This window comes from Narcine bancroftii, chromosome 5 (genome assembly GCF_036971445.1).
Source record: "Narcine bancroftii isolate sNarBan1 chromosome 5, sNarBan1.hap1, whole genome shotgun sequence".
NCBI lineage: Eukaryota > Metazoa > Chordata > Chondrichthyes > Torpediniformes > Narcinidae > Narcine > Narcine bancroftii.
In genome coordinates, this window is record NC_091473.1 from 221,516,078 (window position 1) to 221,530,589 (window position 14,512).

Here is a 14,512-nt window from a genome sequence, read left to right on the forward strand (position 1 = left end):
CAAAAGTGATCAGCAAAATGCAATACTGGGACTTAACACCCCCTGTGCAATTGGATCCTGGATTTCTTCACTTCCAGGCTACAATCAGTGAGAATTGGTAAGAACTTCTCCTCTACAATCTCTATCAGTGCCGGAGCACCTCAGGGTTGTGTTCTTAACCCCCTACTCAATTCACTCTATACCTCCAACTGTGTGGCTCAGTACAACAGCAACACCATCTGCAAGTTTGCTGACAACACAACGGTAGTGCGTTGTATAAAAGGGGTGATGAGTCACCATATAGAAGAGAGATTGAAAATTTGGTTGAATGGTGCACCAACGACAAGTTACCAAAACCAAGGAGCTGATTGTTGACTTCAGGAAGGGAAACCCAGAGGTATTCAATCCAGTGATTGGGTAATCAGAGAAGGAGAGCAAATTGAAGTTCATGAGAGTCACTTATTTCAGACGATCTTTCCTGGACCTGACACACAAATGGCTTTGTTAAGAACGCACATTAGCCCCTCTACTTCCTTAGAAGTTTGCAGAGGTTTGGTATGATATTGAAAAACCTAGCAAATTTCAACAGATATATAGTGGAAAGTGTGCTGACCAGCTGGCTGCATCATGGTCTGGTATGGCGACACCAAATACCCCCGAGAGAAAAGCCCTCCAAAAGGTAGTGGACACAGCCAGTACATCACAGGCAAAACCCTCCTCATCTTCAGGGAATGCTGCCGTTTGAGAATGGCCGCGATCTTCAAGGATCTACACCACCCAGTTCATGCTCTATTCTGGCTGCTGCCATCAGGTAAGAAGTATAGGTGACACAAGGCTCGCACCACCAAGTTCAGGTACAGCTGTTACCCCTCCACCATCAAACTCCTCAACAACAAACTCAACCAGGAACTCGTTTAAGGATTCTGACATTAGCACTTTGTTGTTATTTTTCTCTCTGTATTGCTGTTGGTTCACATTTCTTTGTTTGTTCACTGAGTACATTGAGTTAGTTCTTTTTTGCATTGCCAACAAATGGTTACTCTGCCTCACCCACAGGAAAAAGAATCTCAGGATTAAATGTGATGTCATGAATGTACTCTGACAGTAAATCTGAATCCGTATTCATGAAGTTGTACTCATAACGTCATACTCACAGAATGTGAACCCAGGGAGTTCATGCCCTTGTAATTGTAGCCAGTGGAGAGCAAGCCCAAAGAATGCGAGCTATTGAAGTCGTAGCCGAGGGAGTGTGATTAAATGCATCCAGAGCCCCTGGAGTGCGTCCCTCCCCACCCCTGGAGTGCGTCCCTCCCCACCCCTAGAGTGCGTCCCTCCCCACCCCTAGAGTGCGTCCCTCCCCACCCCTAGAGTGTAACCCTTCCCACCCTTGGAGTACGAGCTAATGCAGTCATAGCCCAGGAAATGTGAGTCCAGTGTGTGTGAGCCTCTCCGGTCATAGCCCGTGGAGCGAGAGCCCTTGGAGTGTGAGCTAATGCTGTTGTATCCCGTCGAGTTCGAGCCTACGGAGTTTGAGCCCGCGGAGTACGAGCTAATGCAATTATAACACGGAGTATGGGCCCACGGAGTGTGAGCCCATGGGGTCTTTGCCAATGCAGTTGTACCCCATGGAGAGCGAACCCTTGGAGTCGCAACCCTTGGAGTGTGAGTCCAGAGAGTACAAGCCGAGGGAGAGCAAGTTACATAGCCAATGAGATGAAACATCGGCACCTGGACAAAAGTTCCCCCTTTTGGTGCCTTTTCAATTTTTCTCCTACCCTTAAAACAGTCCTCTCTAGTTTTAGACTCTCTACCAAGAGAAAAATATTCTTCCTCATCCCACTGACCCATACCATGACCATTCCCCTTCAATCCATGCATCTGTCTAAATTCTTCTAAATTGAGCCTGCATTCACTACTTCAGCTGGCAGCTCATTCGACACTCCCACCACACTGTGTGAAGAATTTCCCCTTAATGTTCCCTCTAAAACAGTGCTTTTCAAACTCTCCCCCTAAACTCACATTCCACCTTAAGTAATCCCTATGCCATAAGTGCTCTGTGATTAGTAAGGAATTGCTTAAAGTGGTATGTGAGAGGGGGAATAAAGGTTGAGAATCACCGCTTGAGAAAAATTGTCATGGGCCCATTTCCTTTGGAGTTATGAAACCATGCACATAACTGGTCAATTAAGTATGATTAAAATAGTGGGTTTTGAAACTTTCCACTCGCATACCACCTTAAGTAATCCCTTACTGATCACAGGAATTTCTGAAGATGGAATGTGATCTTAGGGGGAAGTTTGAAAACCACTGCTCCTAACCATTTCCTTTTCACCCTTAACCCATGTCCTCTGGGTTGTACCCTCAGTGGAAAAAGCCGACCTATATTTACTACGTCTGGAACCCTGATCATTTTAAATACCTCTGTAAAATCTCTCTTCATTCTTCTATGCTCCAGGGAATAAAGTCCTAACCTGTTTACCTTTCCCTGTACCTCAGTTCCTGATCCATGCCCTCTTTCAATCTTATTGATATATTTCCTGTAGTTCGGTGACCAAAACTGCACACAATACTCCAAATTTGGCCTCATCAATGTCTTGTACAATTTTATCATAAGATCCCAACTCATATGCTCAAGACTTTGATTTATGAAGGCCAATATGCCAAAAGATCTCTTTACCACCCTATCTACTTGTGATGCTACTTTCAGGGAATTATGATCTGTATTCCAGGATCCCTTTGTTCCACTGTACACCTCAGTACACTACCATTCACTGTGTATGTCCTTTCTTGCTTTGTCCTTCCAAACACGTCATATCTGTCTGCATTAAATTCCATCTGTCATTTTTCACCCCATTCTTCCAGCTGGTCCAGAGCCCTCTGCAAGTTTTGAAAGCCTTTGCATCATCTGCAAACTTAGCACATTGTCAACTATATCAATGATCTGGATGATAAACAACAATGGTCCCAGCACCAATCCCTGAGGCACTCCACTTGTCATAGCCTTCAGTGTGAGAAGCAATCATCCATTATTCTCCTGTGTAGCCAATGTCAAATCCAATTCACTACCATCCCATGAATACCAGCATCTGAACCTTTCTGACTAATCTCCCATGTGGGACCTTGTTAAAGGCCTAACTAAAGTCAACATCCACAACCTTTCTTTCATCAACTTTCCCGTAAACCTCAACACTCCATCAGATTGGATAAACACTACCTACCACACACGAAGCCATGATGACTATCCTTAAACAGTCCTTGGCTGTCCAAATACTTGTCTACACAATCCCTAAGAACATCTTCCAATAACTTGCATACTACAGGTGCTTAATCTTTTATCCAAAATTCTTGGGACCAGACACTTTTTGGAATTTGGAGTTTTTCAGATAATAGAATAATCTGAATAATCAGTGGTACTTTTAAGTATTTGCACTGCTGGACGTCAGGGGCGGTTGTGGCGGCGCTGGGCATTGGGGGCACTGGACGTTGGCAGTGGTTGCGACGGAGCTGGACGTTGGAGGCAGTTGTGAAAATGTTCGGTTTTCAGAGGTTTTCGGTTTACAGAATTTCAGATGAGAGAATTCGTACCTGTTCTGACATCAGGCTCACAGGTCTTTAGTTTCCAGGGTTACTTCTGGAGCCTTTTTTTTAAACAATGGAACATGAGCTACCCTTCAATCCTCCAGCACCTCATCCATGGCTAAGGACACTAACTTTTTCTGCCAGATCCGCAATTTCTACACTAGCCTCCCTCAAGGTCCAAGGAAATATATTGTCAGGCCCTGGGAATTTATTTACCCTTAATAGCTTTAAGACTACAAGCACCTCTTCCTCTCTAATCTCTATTGGTTTCATGGCCTCACTGCTTGATTTCCTTATTTCCCACAACTCCGTACCACAGTAAATACCTCTTCCATCTCTACTGTTTCCATACTTAGCCGACCACTCTGATTTTCGAGGGGATTAATTTTGTCCCTTACTATCCTTTTGCTCTTAATACCTGTAGAAATCCTTAGGCTTTTCTTTACATTATCTGACAAAGGAACTTCGTGTTTTCTTTTGGCCTTCCAGATTTCTTTCTTTAGTTTTTTTTTTCTTGTATTTTTTATACTCCTCGAGTACCTCATTTGCTCTGTGTTGCCTATACCTGCTATACACCTCTTTCTTCTTCCGAACTATATCCCCAATATCCCTCGAAAACCAAGTTTACTGTGCCTTTAATCTTAACAGGAACATGCAAACTCTGCTCTCAAAATGTCATCTTTGAAGGTCTTCCTCCAACCAAGCACATCCTTTCTCGAAAACAACTCATCCCAATCTGCACATTATGGATCCTATCTCATTTCAAAAAAGCTTCCCTTTCTCTAATTTAGAATCTCAACCTGAGGCCTAGACCTAACCTTCTCCAAAATGATCACTGGACCCAAAATATTTCCCTACACATACTTCTGTCACCTGTCTCATTCCCTAATGGGAGATCTAGTATTGCACTCAATGATTCATAGTGTACTATGATTGTATATATCTTTGGAGATAAAGAAAGATCGAGATCAAGGCATGTATATTGACTATGATGTTGAACAAGAAAGTTTACATAGCATGGGATCAGGTGCAGTTTACAGACATTCTAGAGAAACCCAACAGTTATGCAGCACCATAGAAATTAAAGGGTATACAATGTTTTGGGCCTAGATTATTCATCAGGTATGAGCAAAAGCAGCCAGCTGCCTGAATAAATAGGTGCAGGAGAAGAGGCAGGGGGAATAACAGAGCAGGAGCAGAGGGGTAATCATTTTGTTCAAGAGTGTGTGAAAGGATCTAACATATCTGGAATAGAAAGGGTAGGAGCATTTTGCAGGCTCGGATCTATGTAGGAGACAGGATGAAAGACAGCGCAAGCCCATTATGAGGTGATGAACAGTTTTTTTTTCTGCTTCTAAATCAAAACATTAAATTGGTGGTGAAGGGAGACAGAAGAGCATCTGGCCATATTACTTGGCTTCATTAATGAACTCAAGAACCTTGAGGGATGTCATAGGAAATTAGCGCTGTCTGTTTCTATTTTCAAATCTGGTTTTAATACAGGTACACAATCCTTTATCCAGGTTTCTAAAATCCGGAAAGCTCCAAAATCCGGCAAGTGGGGAGAGAGACGGCAGCGTAAGTTGGGCAGGAGGTGTGGGGGGGGGGGGGGGACTGGCAGCGTGAGTCGTGGGGGGGGAAACGGCAGTGCGACTAGAAGGGGTGGGGGTGGATACGGCAGTACAATTTGGTGGGCTAAAATCTGGCTTTCCGAAATCCGGAAAAATCCGAAATTCGGAACACACTGTTCCCCCAAGGGTTCCGGAGAAAGGATTGCGTACCTGTATTTGCAATATCTATATGGGTCAAATAAAACCTGTGTACCGAAGGAGGATCAACTCGTGTCATTTTTTAATGTTAAACGTGCTATTCATCTAATTGAATCCATGCTGCCTCATTCGTTTCCCCTGCAATTTTTTCTCCTATCCACATCAAATCTCCTTTTGAAATAATTGAACATTTCTTCTTCATTCACCTTCATAACCACAGTTCCACCTCAATTCCACTTCTCCAACTGCATTTTGCATACTATTGTATGTCTGTCTGCCTATTATTTCACCCCAATCAAAACTCCACTCAATCTCTTTTCCTTCAAGGCGCATTTTCCAATTTTCTTCCAATCTAAACCTGTAACCAAACTTCCTCTCACTGGACCCACAGCATCAATGAAAATTAGTTTTTGGTTTGTTGTGGCATGGTTTGTGAACTGTAATTTCAAGTCAAATAAATAAACATAAGGGATGGCATGAAAAGCTAAACAAGAAAGGATTAGTTGCAGAAGGCATGAATTTGACATGCAATTTAATTTGTTGAGACATGCAATGATGAAATGCCAAATGATTTTTCAGAAGACATTTGATGTAATTTATAAGAGGCTTCAGCAGTTTGGTAAATGCAAACCCTGGAATAATGATTGTTAATGTTTCACTTTTTTCCCTTAGATCTGACCTTTAAGTTCACTAAACTTTTGGAAAATTGCAAAGAACATCATCTGTTCAAATTAACGCAATTCTACCGGGACCGATTAGAAAAGGCAATTGAGGAAGAGGTGAAATCAATCAGCTCTGTGTTGAAAGAGAAGCAGCATTTCAGTGAAAAAGACCACTTGGTGAGTGGCACAAAAATCTAATGAATTTCATTTCTCCCATATTCACAAAACTGAAAGTGCATTAACTATGAGAACACAAAGGTTTGTTGAAGGGAAACAGAGCAAAGATAAAGTGATAAATTTGAAAACTATTCTCAGATGTTTCTGTACAGCAAATAGGTATGATTTGACTTCCTGCAACGACAAAATTGCACCTCCTTTCTTGGCTAAATTTAAGGAATTTGGAGGTGACAATGATCTGCAAAGAAAATGAGAAGCATTTTGAGCAAAAATATAAGACTCCTTCCTATTCATTCAAGATTCCTTTATTGTTATGTAATTGACTTTAGTGTGCTGTCAGGCAGACTGATTCACGACCAGCCAAAATTGGCGGGCACCTCTTCGTCAGAGAAAGAGAAGCAAAAGAGGCTTTTCCCACCCCCCCGAAACTGAGTGTCTGTGAATTGTCCCCATGCATCCTCCATAGCCCCATAAACTTCAGTCTGAACCACCAGCAACCCGAGCTCCAGATCCAAACCTCCAACATGACTAGGAAATTTTCAGCGCTCTCAGCACCCTCTCACATCCCAGTTCCAATACCTGGTACCCCTTCAACCAGCCATGAGCAATTCGCAGCCTTCTGTGAATCCTTTGACCACAGCTTCCACCAGTCCGCAGCCTCCATGGGTTCCTCACCTTGAGTCAGCAACAGCCCCGCCACCTGTGTGTCCTCAGCTGCAGAGAGAGCCCCCTCACTGGTCCGGCGCCATGGTCACCGTGCCATGGGTCATCTCCTCTGCTTCTCAAGTGGGGTGTTCTTCCACTTTCTGGTGCCCTATGCAGTCCTCTGCTTACCTGGAGTATGGAACCTGTCGTGACAGCTGCCGATCATAGGTGTGCGCCATCTTGCGTCTAGACCCCGCGATGGCAGGATTTTAAATAATATCACCATTGGTTCCTTTAACAGGCTGTTTAAAACCTGTATAGAGTTGACGGCAGTCAGACTGGGCAGTTCAACCCTGCGGCGATTCTCTGCAGAGCCGCACCAGCAGCAATGCTGCCGTTACATCATTGCCTTTATAGTACCTCCGCCAGCAAAGACATTTCAAATGGCGTTTCATAGAGATATAGCACAGAAAAGTCATCCATCGACCAACTAGTTACATTAATCTGACATAAATCCCATATTTTCCTCCCATGCTCAGCAATATTCTTTTCTCGCCCTCCCAAAGTCTACTGCTCACCTTTGTGAGGGGCAATTTAGAGCAGCAAATCAGTCATCCAATCTGCATATTCTCGGGATACCCAGACAAACCACATACAGACTCATGGAGAACCTGCAAATGTCAGACAGCTGGTCCCTGGCTCTATGAGGCAGCTCTACTTACTGAGCCACTGCAGGTGGCCTAAAGAGGGACATTTATCCAAAAGCCACACAGAATTAAAAAGCTTCATCACATGGGAGCTTCTTGAGATAGAAGCAACTGCCTATCTTGGCACTTTTATTTGGAAAAATGGATTACAACTTCAATTACGCATGTGCAGTTAAATCAATGCATCACCAAACTTTTACAAGCTGCTTCTCTGCAACTAATATGACACCACAATGGTGTTTGTTTGAAATTTGTCATTAAATCCTAACTGCATTTATTTTAATTTTTATACTGAAGAAGGATGAAAAAAAATCATTGATTAGTTTAAAAGTGATTAAATAAAGCAGTTAATGTCACTTTTTAACGTCTGAGGAGTCTCATTCCCTCACCCCACAACTACTTCTCCCAAGCTACATGCACTATTTCTGAATTGCTCTAAGTTTAAGTTTATTGTCCCTTTATACCAAGGGAAGTGCAGTGTGAGCAGAGTAATTACACATCCCAGACTAGTACAGCAAGAAATCACAATGTGGGGCAGTAGAGTGACAGGTATCAGTTGTTACAGAGCAAAGGTTAATTAATTTCATTGTTTTGGAGGTCGTTCAAGAGTCTAATAACAGCAGGAAAGAAACTCTCCTTCAACTTTTTGGTGTGTGATATCACACTTGTGAATCTCCCTTCCAATAGAAGGTGGAGAGTATATGATGGATGCAATGAGACTTGGTATGTTCATTGCTTCTCTGAAGCAGCAGAAAGAATAGATGAAGTCATTGAAGGGGCAGGAGTTGTATGTTGGACTGAATTGAGTTCACAACCTTCTACGGATTCCTGTGATCTTTGGCAAAGCATTTCTTGTTCAATGTGGTGATGCACCCTGATAGAATAAATTCAATGGTGCAAATGTAGAAATTTGAGGAAGGCAGGTGACTTGCCAAATTTTCTCAGGCTTTTCAAGAATTAGAGGTGCTGGTGCATCAATATTTGTGGACCAGCATAGTTCACTGGAGATATTTACTCCTGGGTGCTCAGTGTCTTTCAATGCAGACTGGAGAGTGATCTGCACCATCTTCTGGAAGTTTTTTACTTCCTAGCTCCAAGTCACTAGTCTCTCTATCACCCTTATATATTCCAACTTATTATTGTTAGAGATCTCCAATTAGCTGTTCATAAATTTATCAGACTAGCATTTTGGCACTGCATCACAAATACAGCTTATGTCTGATCCTAATCAGACCACCTGCGGTTGAAGCACTTGTATATGCCCTCCTTTAATACTTTGTTTATGCCCATCATAAACTTATAATTGATGTCATGCTATCCAAACATCAATCAAATCACCATCTTTCCATTATTGCAACACCTAGATCCAACTCCCATCTCTCTCGATCTCTGTAAACCTAGTTTCCCACTTTCATTTTGGAGAGTGTAGTACATCTTGGTTATACATTTAAGTGTATTCCCCTGCCAAATCATTCATTCAACTGCACTAATTTCAATTCATTCCACTTCACTAATTACAATTCATTCCACTTCACTAATTTCAAGTGGGGCCTTTCTCTTAGGAACGACCTTAGCTGGAGAAAACAAAAGAAAGTCCCATTAGCTGCTCCATATTTATTTCGTAATTGTTCAAAAGACATGAGAGATCCCACCACATAACAATCATCAATATATCTTAATCCTTTTATCATACAATGAATTCAATATTTTGTTACCCAGATTCATAGGTAGTAATAGTTTTACTCAAGGGTGTTCTTAATGAGACACCTGCTTTTTTTTCCCCAGTATACTCATTTATTTTGTGCCATATTCTAATCCTATGTATTATTTTAGGGTTATCTGTCTTTTATGTTAATAAATAAAATCCTTCGCTGTTTCTTATTGAATTCAATCCCATTTGGATCCAAGAAAGGGGACTGTCTTTTGTAAAAAGGAATGAAAGAAAATCTTTCTTGTGCTGATAAATAGTATTTCTTAAAGTCCAGATGTCCTTCCACATTGTTAACTTTTCCAATGAAATTCTCGGCACTTTGTTATTCCATAGGAATTGTCTTATGTAATTATTCAATAATTTAACTAATTTTTTTGGTCGGGCACTAGGCAACAATTGAAAAGATGCTGTAATCTTGGCAGAATACCATTTATTCTTCCCACTAATCAACAGGTCTTTTCATTTCTGTAAATTTTTCTCTTTTTCTAAGAGTATAATTAAATTTATATAAGTTCCATAAATTATTATCTGTCATTATTCCTAAATATTTGATTCCATCTATCTTCAATGTAATCCTATTTATTTCTTTTTGATTATATATTTTAGATAACTCCTCTTTAACTGCCAAGATAAAACTTTTGCACCCATTCTCCTAATTCATAATATTTTTGGTTTTTAAATATAGTTTTTTTCCATTCTATGTTTTATAATGTGTCATATTTCAATTTTTATTCTCTAATAATCTATATTTTTCTTGTAACCCTGTTCTCTGAGAATCTTTTTCCAATTTTGTATGTCTTTCTCTAGACCATCCAGCTTCTTTCTTAAGATTTTTTTTGTATAACAAATAATTTGTCCTCTTAGGCTTTAAGCCTATCCAATATTAAAAAGCAATTATCAGTAGAAAGGAGATTAGAGTTACAAAATGGTTCTATCTGTCTCTTAATAAACTTACAAAAGTCCTTACTCTTCAACAGTGTGGTATTGAGACGCCATCTAAACACACTCTACTTTTTAACTGCGCAGACATTAAAAACAAATCAATCCTTGTATGTGAATCATGTATCCTTGAGTAGAACAAATAGTCTCTTTCTAAGGGATTAAGCTGCCTCTATATATGAATCAAATTTAAATCCTTCATAAACGATCGTGTCATTTTTGCATCTTTTGCCCTTGTCACTGTTCTGGCCGATTTATCCAATATTGGATCTAGACAGAAATTGAAGTCTCCTCCAACCAGTATATTTTGTCTTCCATCTGCTGTTTTTAAAAAGATATTCTTCATAAAGGCTTCATCATCATAATTTGGTGCATTAGATGTCCGTAAATGTCCATGATTCTGCATAAATTTTACAATATGTCATACAAATCTTCTGGCTTGGTCAGTCAGTGTATCTTCTATTATTATTGGTATTTATTTTTAATTAGGAATGCTACTTTTTTTGCTTTTGAGCCAAATGTAGACGATGTTACTTGTCCCACCCATCCTTTTTTTAATTTAGCATGTTCCAATTTAATAAGAGGTGTTTCTTATAGAAAGACTATATCTGTCTTTAATTTTATATGTATGCCGAAATCCACCTCCTTTTCACTATTCCATTTATCCTATTAACATTAAGACTAATACATTTTAACATTCTATCCATATTGATTTTTTAAACAAATATTGTTGAACAATAAAAGTCTTTTTGATTGTTTAAATAATAGTGATCTTTCCCCTTTAAAAAAAACATAGTGTCCCTGCCCTGACTGTGACGTAAACAGGAAACCCCGAAAGCCATGAAAAAAGCCCAAGGAATCTCTCAAGGATGAAGAACTCCATCTTTTATATATACTCCTCTCTGGGCACCATTCTCCCCCTTGGACCAAGTCTTCACTTTGCTACTACTTTTCCCAATTTTCTGAACTCTCTGTAAACATTTCAATAAAATTTTCTTTTCAACAATAAATACAAAATGTTTTTTTTTAATATAACTTTTACTTAGTCCCATTGTAAACATTCTTCACGGTCTTCTTTGGCAACCTTAGTCTTTTCATAAACCTCGCAGGAAGTCTTCCACCTCTTTCTTAGTCTTGAAAAATTATAGATTACCTTCTGCTGCTTTGCCCCTCAGAGTCACAGTGTATATCATCGAATATTTCTAGTTTTTGAAATGCAATTGCCTTTTTACATCATCAAATTACTTCTTTTGCTTAATCAAACTAGGACTAAAATCTTGGAAGAATAGCACTTTTTCATGGTCAATCTCCAGCATGCCATTATTTTACTTAGAGTATTCATATGCTGCTCCCAGAATTGTTTCCCATTCCCAGTAAATCAAAAGTCTTACCAGGACCGGTTGTGGTCACTGATCACCAGCTCTTCTGGGACCGAAGGTCGGGTGAGCCCTTTCAATATGCAATTTTTCTCTGAATTTGTCTTCTCTCAGCACTTGTGGGATCCATGTTTTGAAGAAGTTCACCAGATCTCTTCCCTTGATTCCTTCTTTCAGTCCAATAATTTAAACATTATTTTGTCTGCTAAAATTCTCCATATGGTCAATCTTGTCCAGCAGACCTTGTCTGTCCGACACCCATTGCTTTGCATCTTTCTCCAAAGCTTTTAGTTTATCCTGTGTTTTTACCAAGTCTTCTTTTGCTTGGTTCATTCTTTCCATTAAGTCTTCATCGATTTCTTTAATTTCAGTCATCCTTTCAGTCGTGTCTCTCATTACATTTTCGACGCCAGCAAATCGATTGCTCAAGTTTTCCATTTTCTCCAGGATAATATTTGATTATTGTCTTGACTCCCCAGCTCTACCAGGGTCCGTCGGGCCCAAGGTCGCTCTTGCGCCACTCCTTTTTTGGCTTTTGCTCCATGTTCCTGGCTGAGTAGAAGCTTCTTCCATTTTTGTTCTTGGCTGCCTTGGTTTCTTAATACTTATTTTGTCCATTTTTTTTAGAGAAAAAAATCTTAATTTTAAGATGTTGTCTTTTTGATATTCTTCACTGAGAGGTCGATCAAATGGCCACAGACCCACTACTGTCATTATTAAACATGGAGTAAAACATGAAAACCTACAGACGCTGTGATTGTAGTAAAAATAAAGAAATGCTATAGGATCTCAGTGGTTTTCGCAGCACCCACAGGAGGTAAAGATATATAACTGACATTTCGGGCCTGTGCCCTTTTTATCTTGATGAAGGGCTGAAGTGCAAAATGTTATATATCTTTACCTCCTCTGGACATTGCATGACCAGCTGAGTTCCTCCAGCATTTCTGTATTTTTTTTCTACTTCTACAGGTTTACTATGGTTCATTTTCCCTTCAGTAACCTGCCACCAAAATTACTTTGCCTGGAGTCATGCTGTGTTTTTTTAAAATTTAAACACAACAAATTAACAGGCAATTTCGTCCCACTAGTACATGTCTCCCAATTTCCACACAATTAACCTACTCCCCTGCCACTCCCATCCCCCCACCCCCAGTACATTTCAAACAGTTGGAGGAAACCTGGGCCTCCAGGGTAAACTACTCAGATACAGGGAGAAAGTATAAACTCCTGACAGCACAGGATTCAAAAACGGGTCTCGATCACTAGCGCTGTAAAAGTCTTGCGCTAATCACGATACAACCATGCTGTCCAATTTATACACACATGTATTATTTAATGTGCAAGTGAAATTATTGTCAAAAGTATTTCCTTTTTCTCAGTGGTAGCTATCAAATTACAATCCCATTATAACAAATGCTATTTGTTCCTTTGTTAGTATTTCTCTTCCCCACTCCTCCTCACTGTATTTGTTATACTGATTCTTGCTGTTACCTTTATATTTAGGATGATCAGTTTTTTTAAAATTCTCTCCTTCAAGTTTGCTCCATCCTAGTAGCATTTTCACTGAGACATGTTGGATGTATTTTTGTTTTCACACTGTGAACCGTATCAACCAAAATATGTACAAACATTTCTCATTAAATATACACAGTGTCATTTTCTCCCTTTTTTCCCCTTTCCTTCCCTCCCCACTTCCCACCTCCTCCAAAACCCATAAATATTCAACATATACAATAAAACCATTAAACAATATCTTCACACAAAGGAAAGTAAACAAGAAAAATGCATGATCAATTTGTTACATACTGAATCTAGTCGTTTTGTCTTCTTATCATTTTAGGGGATGGAGGTCCGAGGCAAGCTCTCTCTGTTATGTTCCATGTATGGTTCCCAAATTTGTTCAAACAATGTGACTTTATTTTTTAAATTATAGGTTATTTTTTCCAATGGAATACATTTATTAATTTTATGTACCATTGCTGTATTCTCCGGCTCTCTTCCATTTTCCAAGTTGACATTATATTTTTTTTTGCTATTGCTAAGGCTATCATAATGAATCTTTATTGCGATTTATCCAATTTGAGGCCTAATTCTTTACTTCTTATGTTACTTAAAAGAAAGATCTCTGGATTTTTTGGTGTGTTATTTTTTGTGATTTTATTTAATATCTGATTTAATTCTTCCCAAAACGTATTCACTTTCGTAAATGCCCAAATTGCATGTACTGTTGTTCCCATTTCCTTCTTACAGTGAAAACATCTATCTGATAATGTTGAATCCCATTCTTTTCATTTTTGAGGAGTGATATTGTGTAACCAATTATACTGTATCATGCATAACCTTGTGTTTATTGTATTCTTCATAGTTCCAGAACATAACATTTCCCATACTTCATTTTTTATCTTTATGTTTAAATCCTTTTCCCACTTCTGTTAAGGTTTATAGTTTATTTCTTCATTTTCCATTACTTGCAGCTTAATGTACATGTTCGTTATCTTTGGCTTGGCTTCGCGGACGAAGATTTATGGAGGGGGTAAAAAGTCCACGTCAGCTGCAGGCTCGTTTGTGGCTGACAAGTCCGATGCGGGACAGGCAGACACGATTGCAGCGGTTGCAAGGGAAAATTGGTTGGTTGGGGTTGGGTGTTGGGTTTTTCCTCCTTTGCCTTTTGTCAGTGAGGTGGGCTCTGCGGTCTTCTTCAAAGGAGGTTGCTGCCCGCCAAACTGTGAGGCGCCAAGATGCACGGTTTGAGGCGTTATCAGCCCACTGGCGGTGGTCAATGTGGCAGGCACCAAGAGATTTCTTTAGGCAGTCCTTGTACCTTTTCTTTGGTGCACCTCTGTCACGGTGGCCAGTGGAGAGCTCGCCATATAATACGATCTTGGGAAGGCGATGGTCCTCCATTCTGGAGACGTGACCCATCCAGCGCAGCTGGATCTTCAGCAGCGTGGACTCGATTATAAATCTT

At 40.0% G+C, this 14,512-nt stretch overlaps 1 protein-coding gene across 6 annotated transcripts in view; it reads left to right on the top strand.

The window, feature by feature from the left end:
- Nucleotides 1-14,512, top strand: part of LOC138764916 (NACHT, LRR and PYD domains-containing protein 3-like) — a 56,580-nt gene that overhangs the window by 24,626 nt on the left and 17,442 nt on the right. For 5 of the 6 annotated variants that reach the window (XM_069941362.1, XM_069941356.1, XM_069941355.1 and 2 more), the window contains one exon: nt 6,000-6,166. In XM_069941362.1, the coding sequence (XP_069797463.1) occupies nt 6,000-6,166 (167 nt within the window). Of the gene's footprint in view, nt 1-5,999; nt 6,167-14,512 lie in introns of those variants that run through there. The other variant, XM_069941361.1, reaches the window with a different exon arrangement.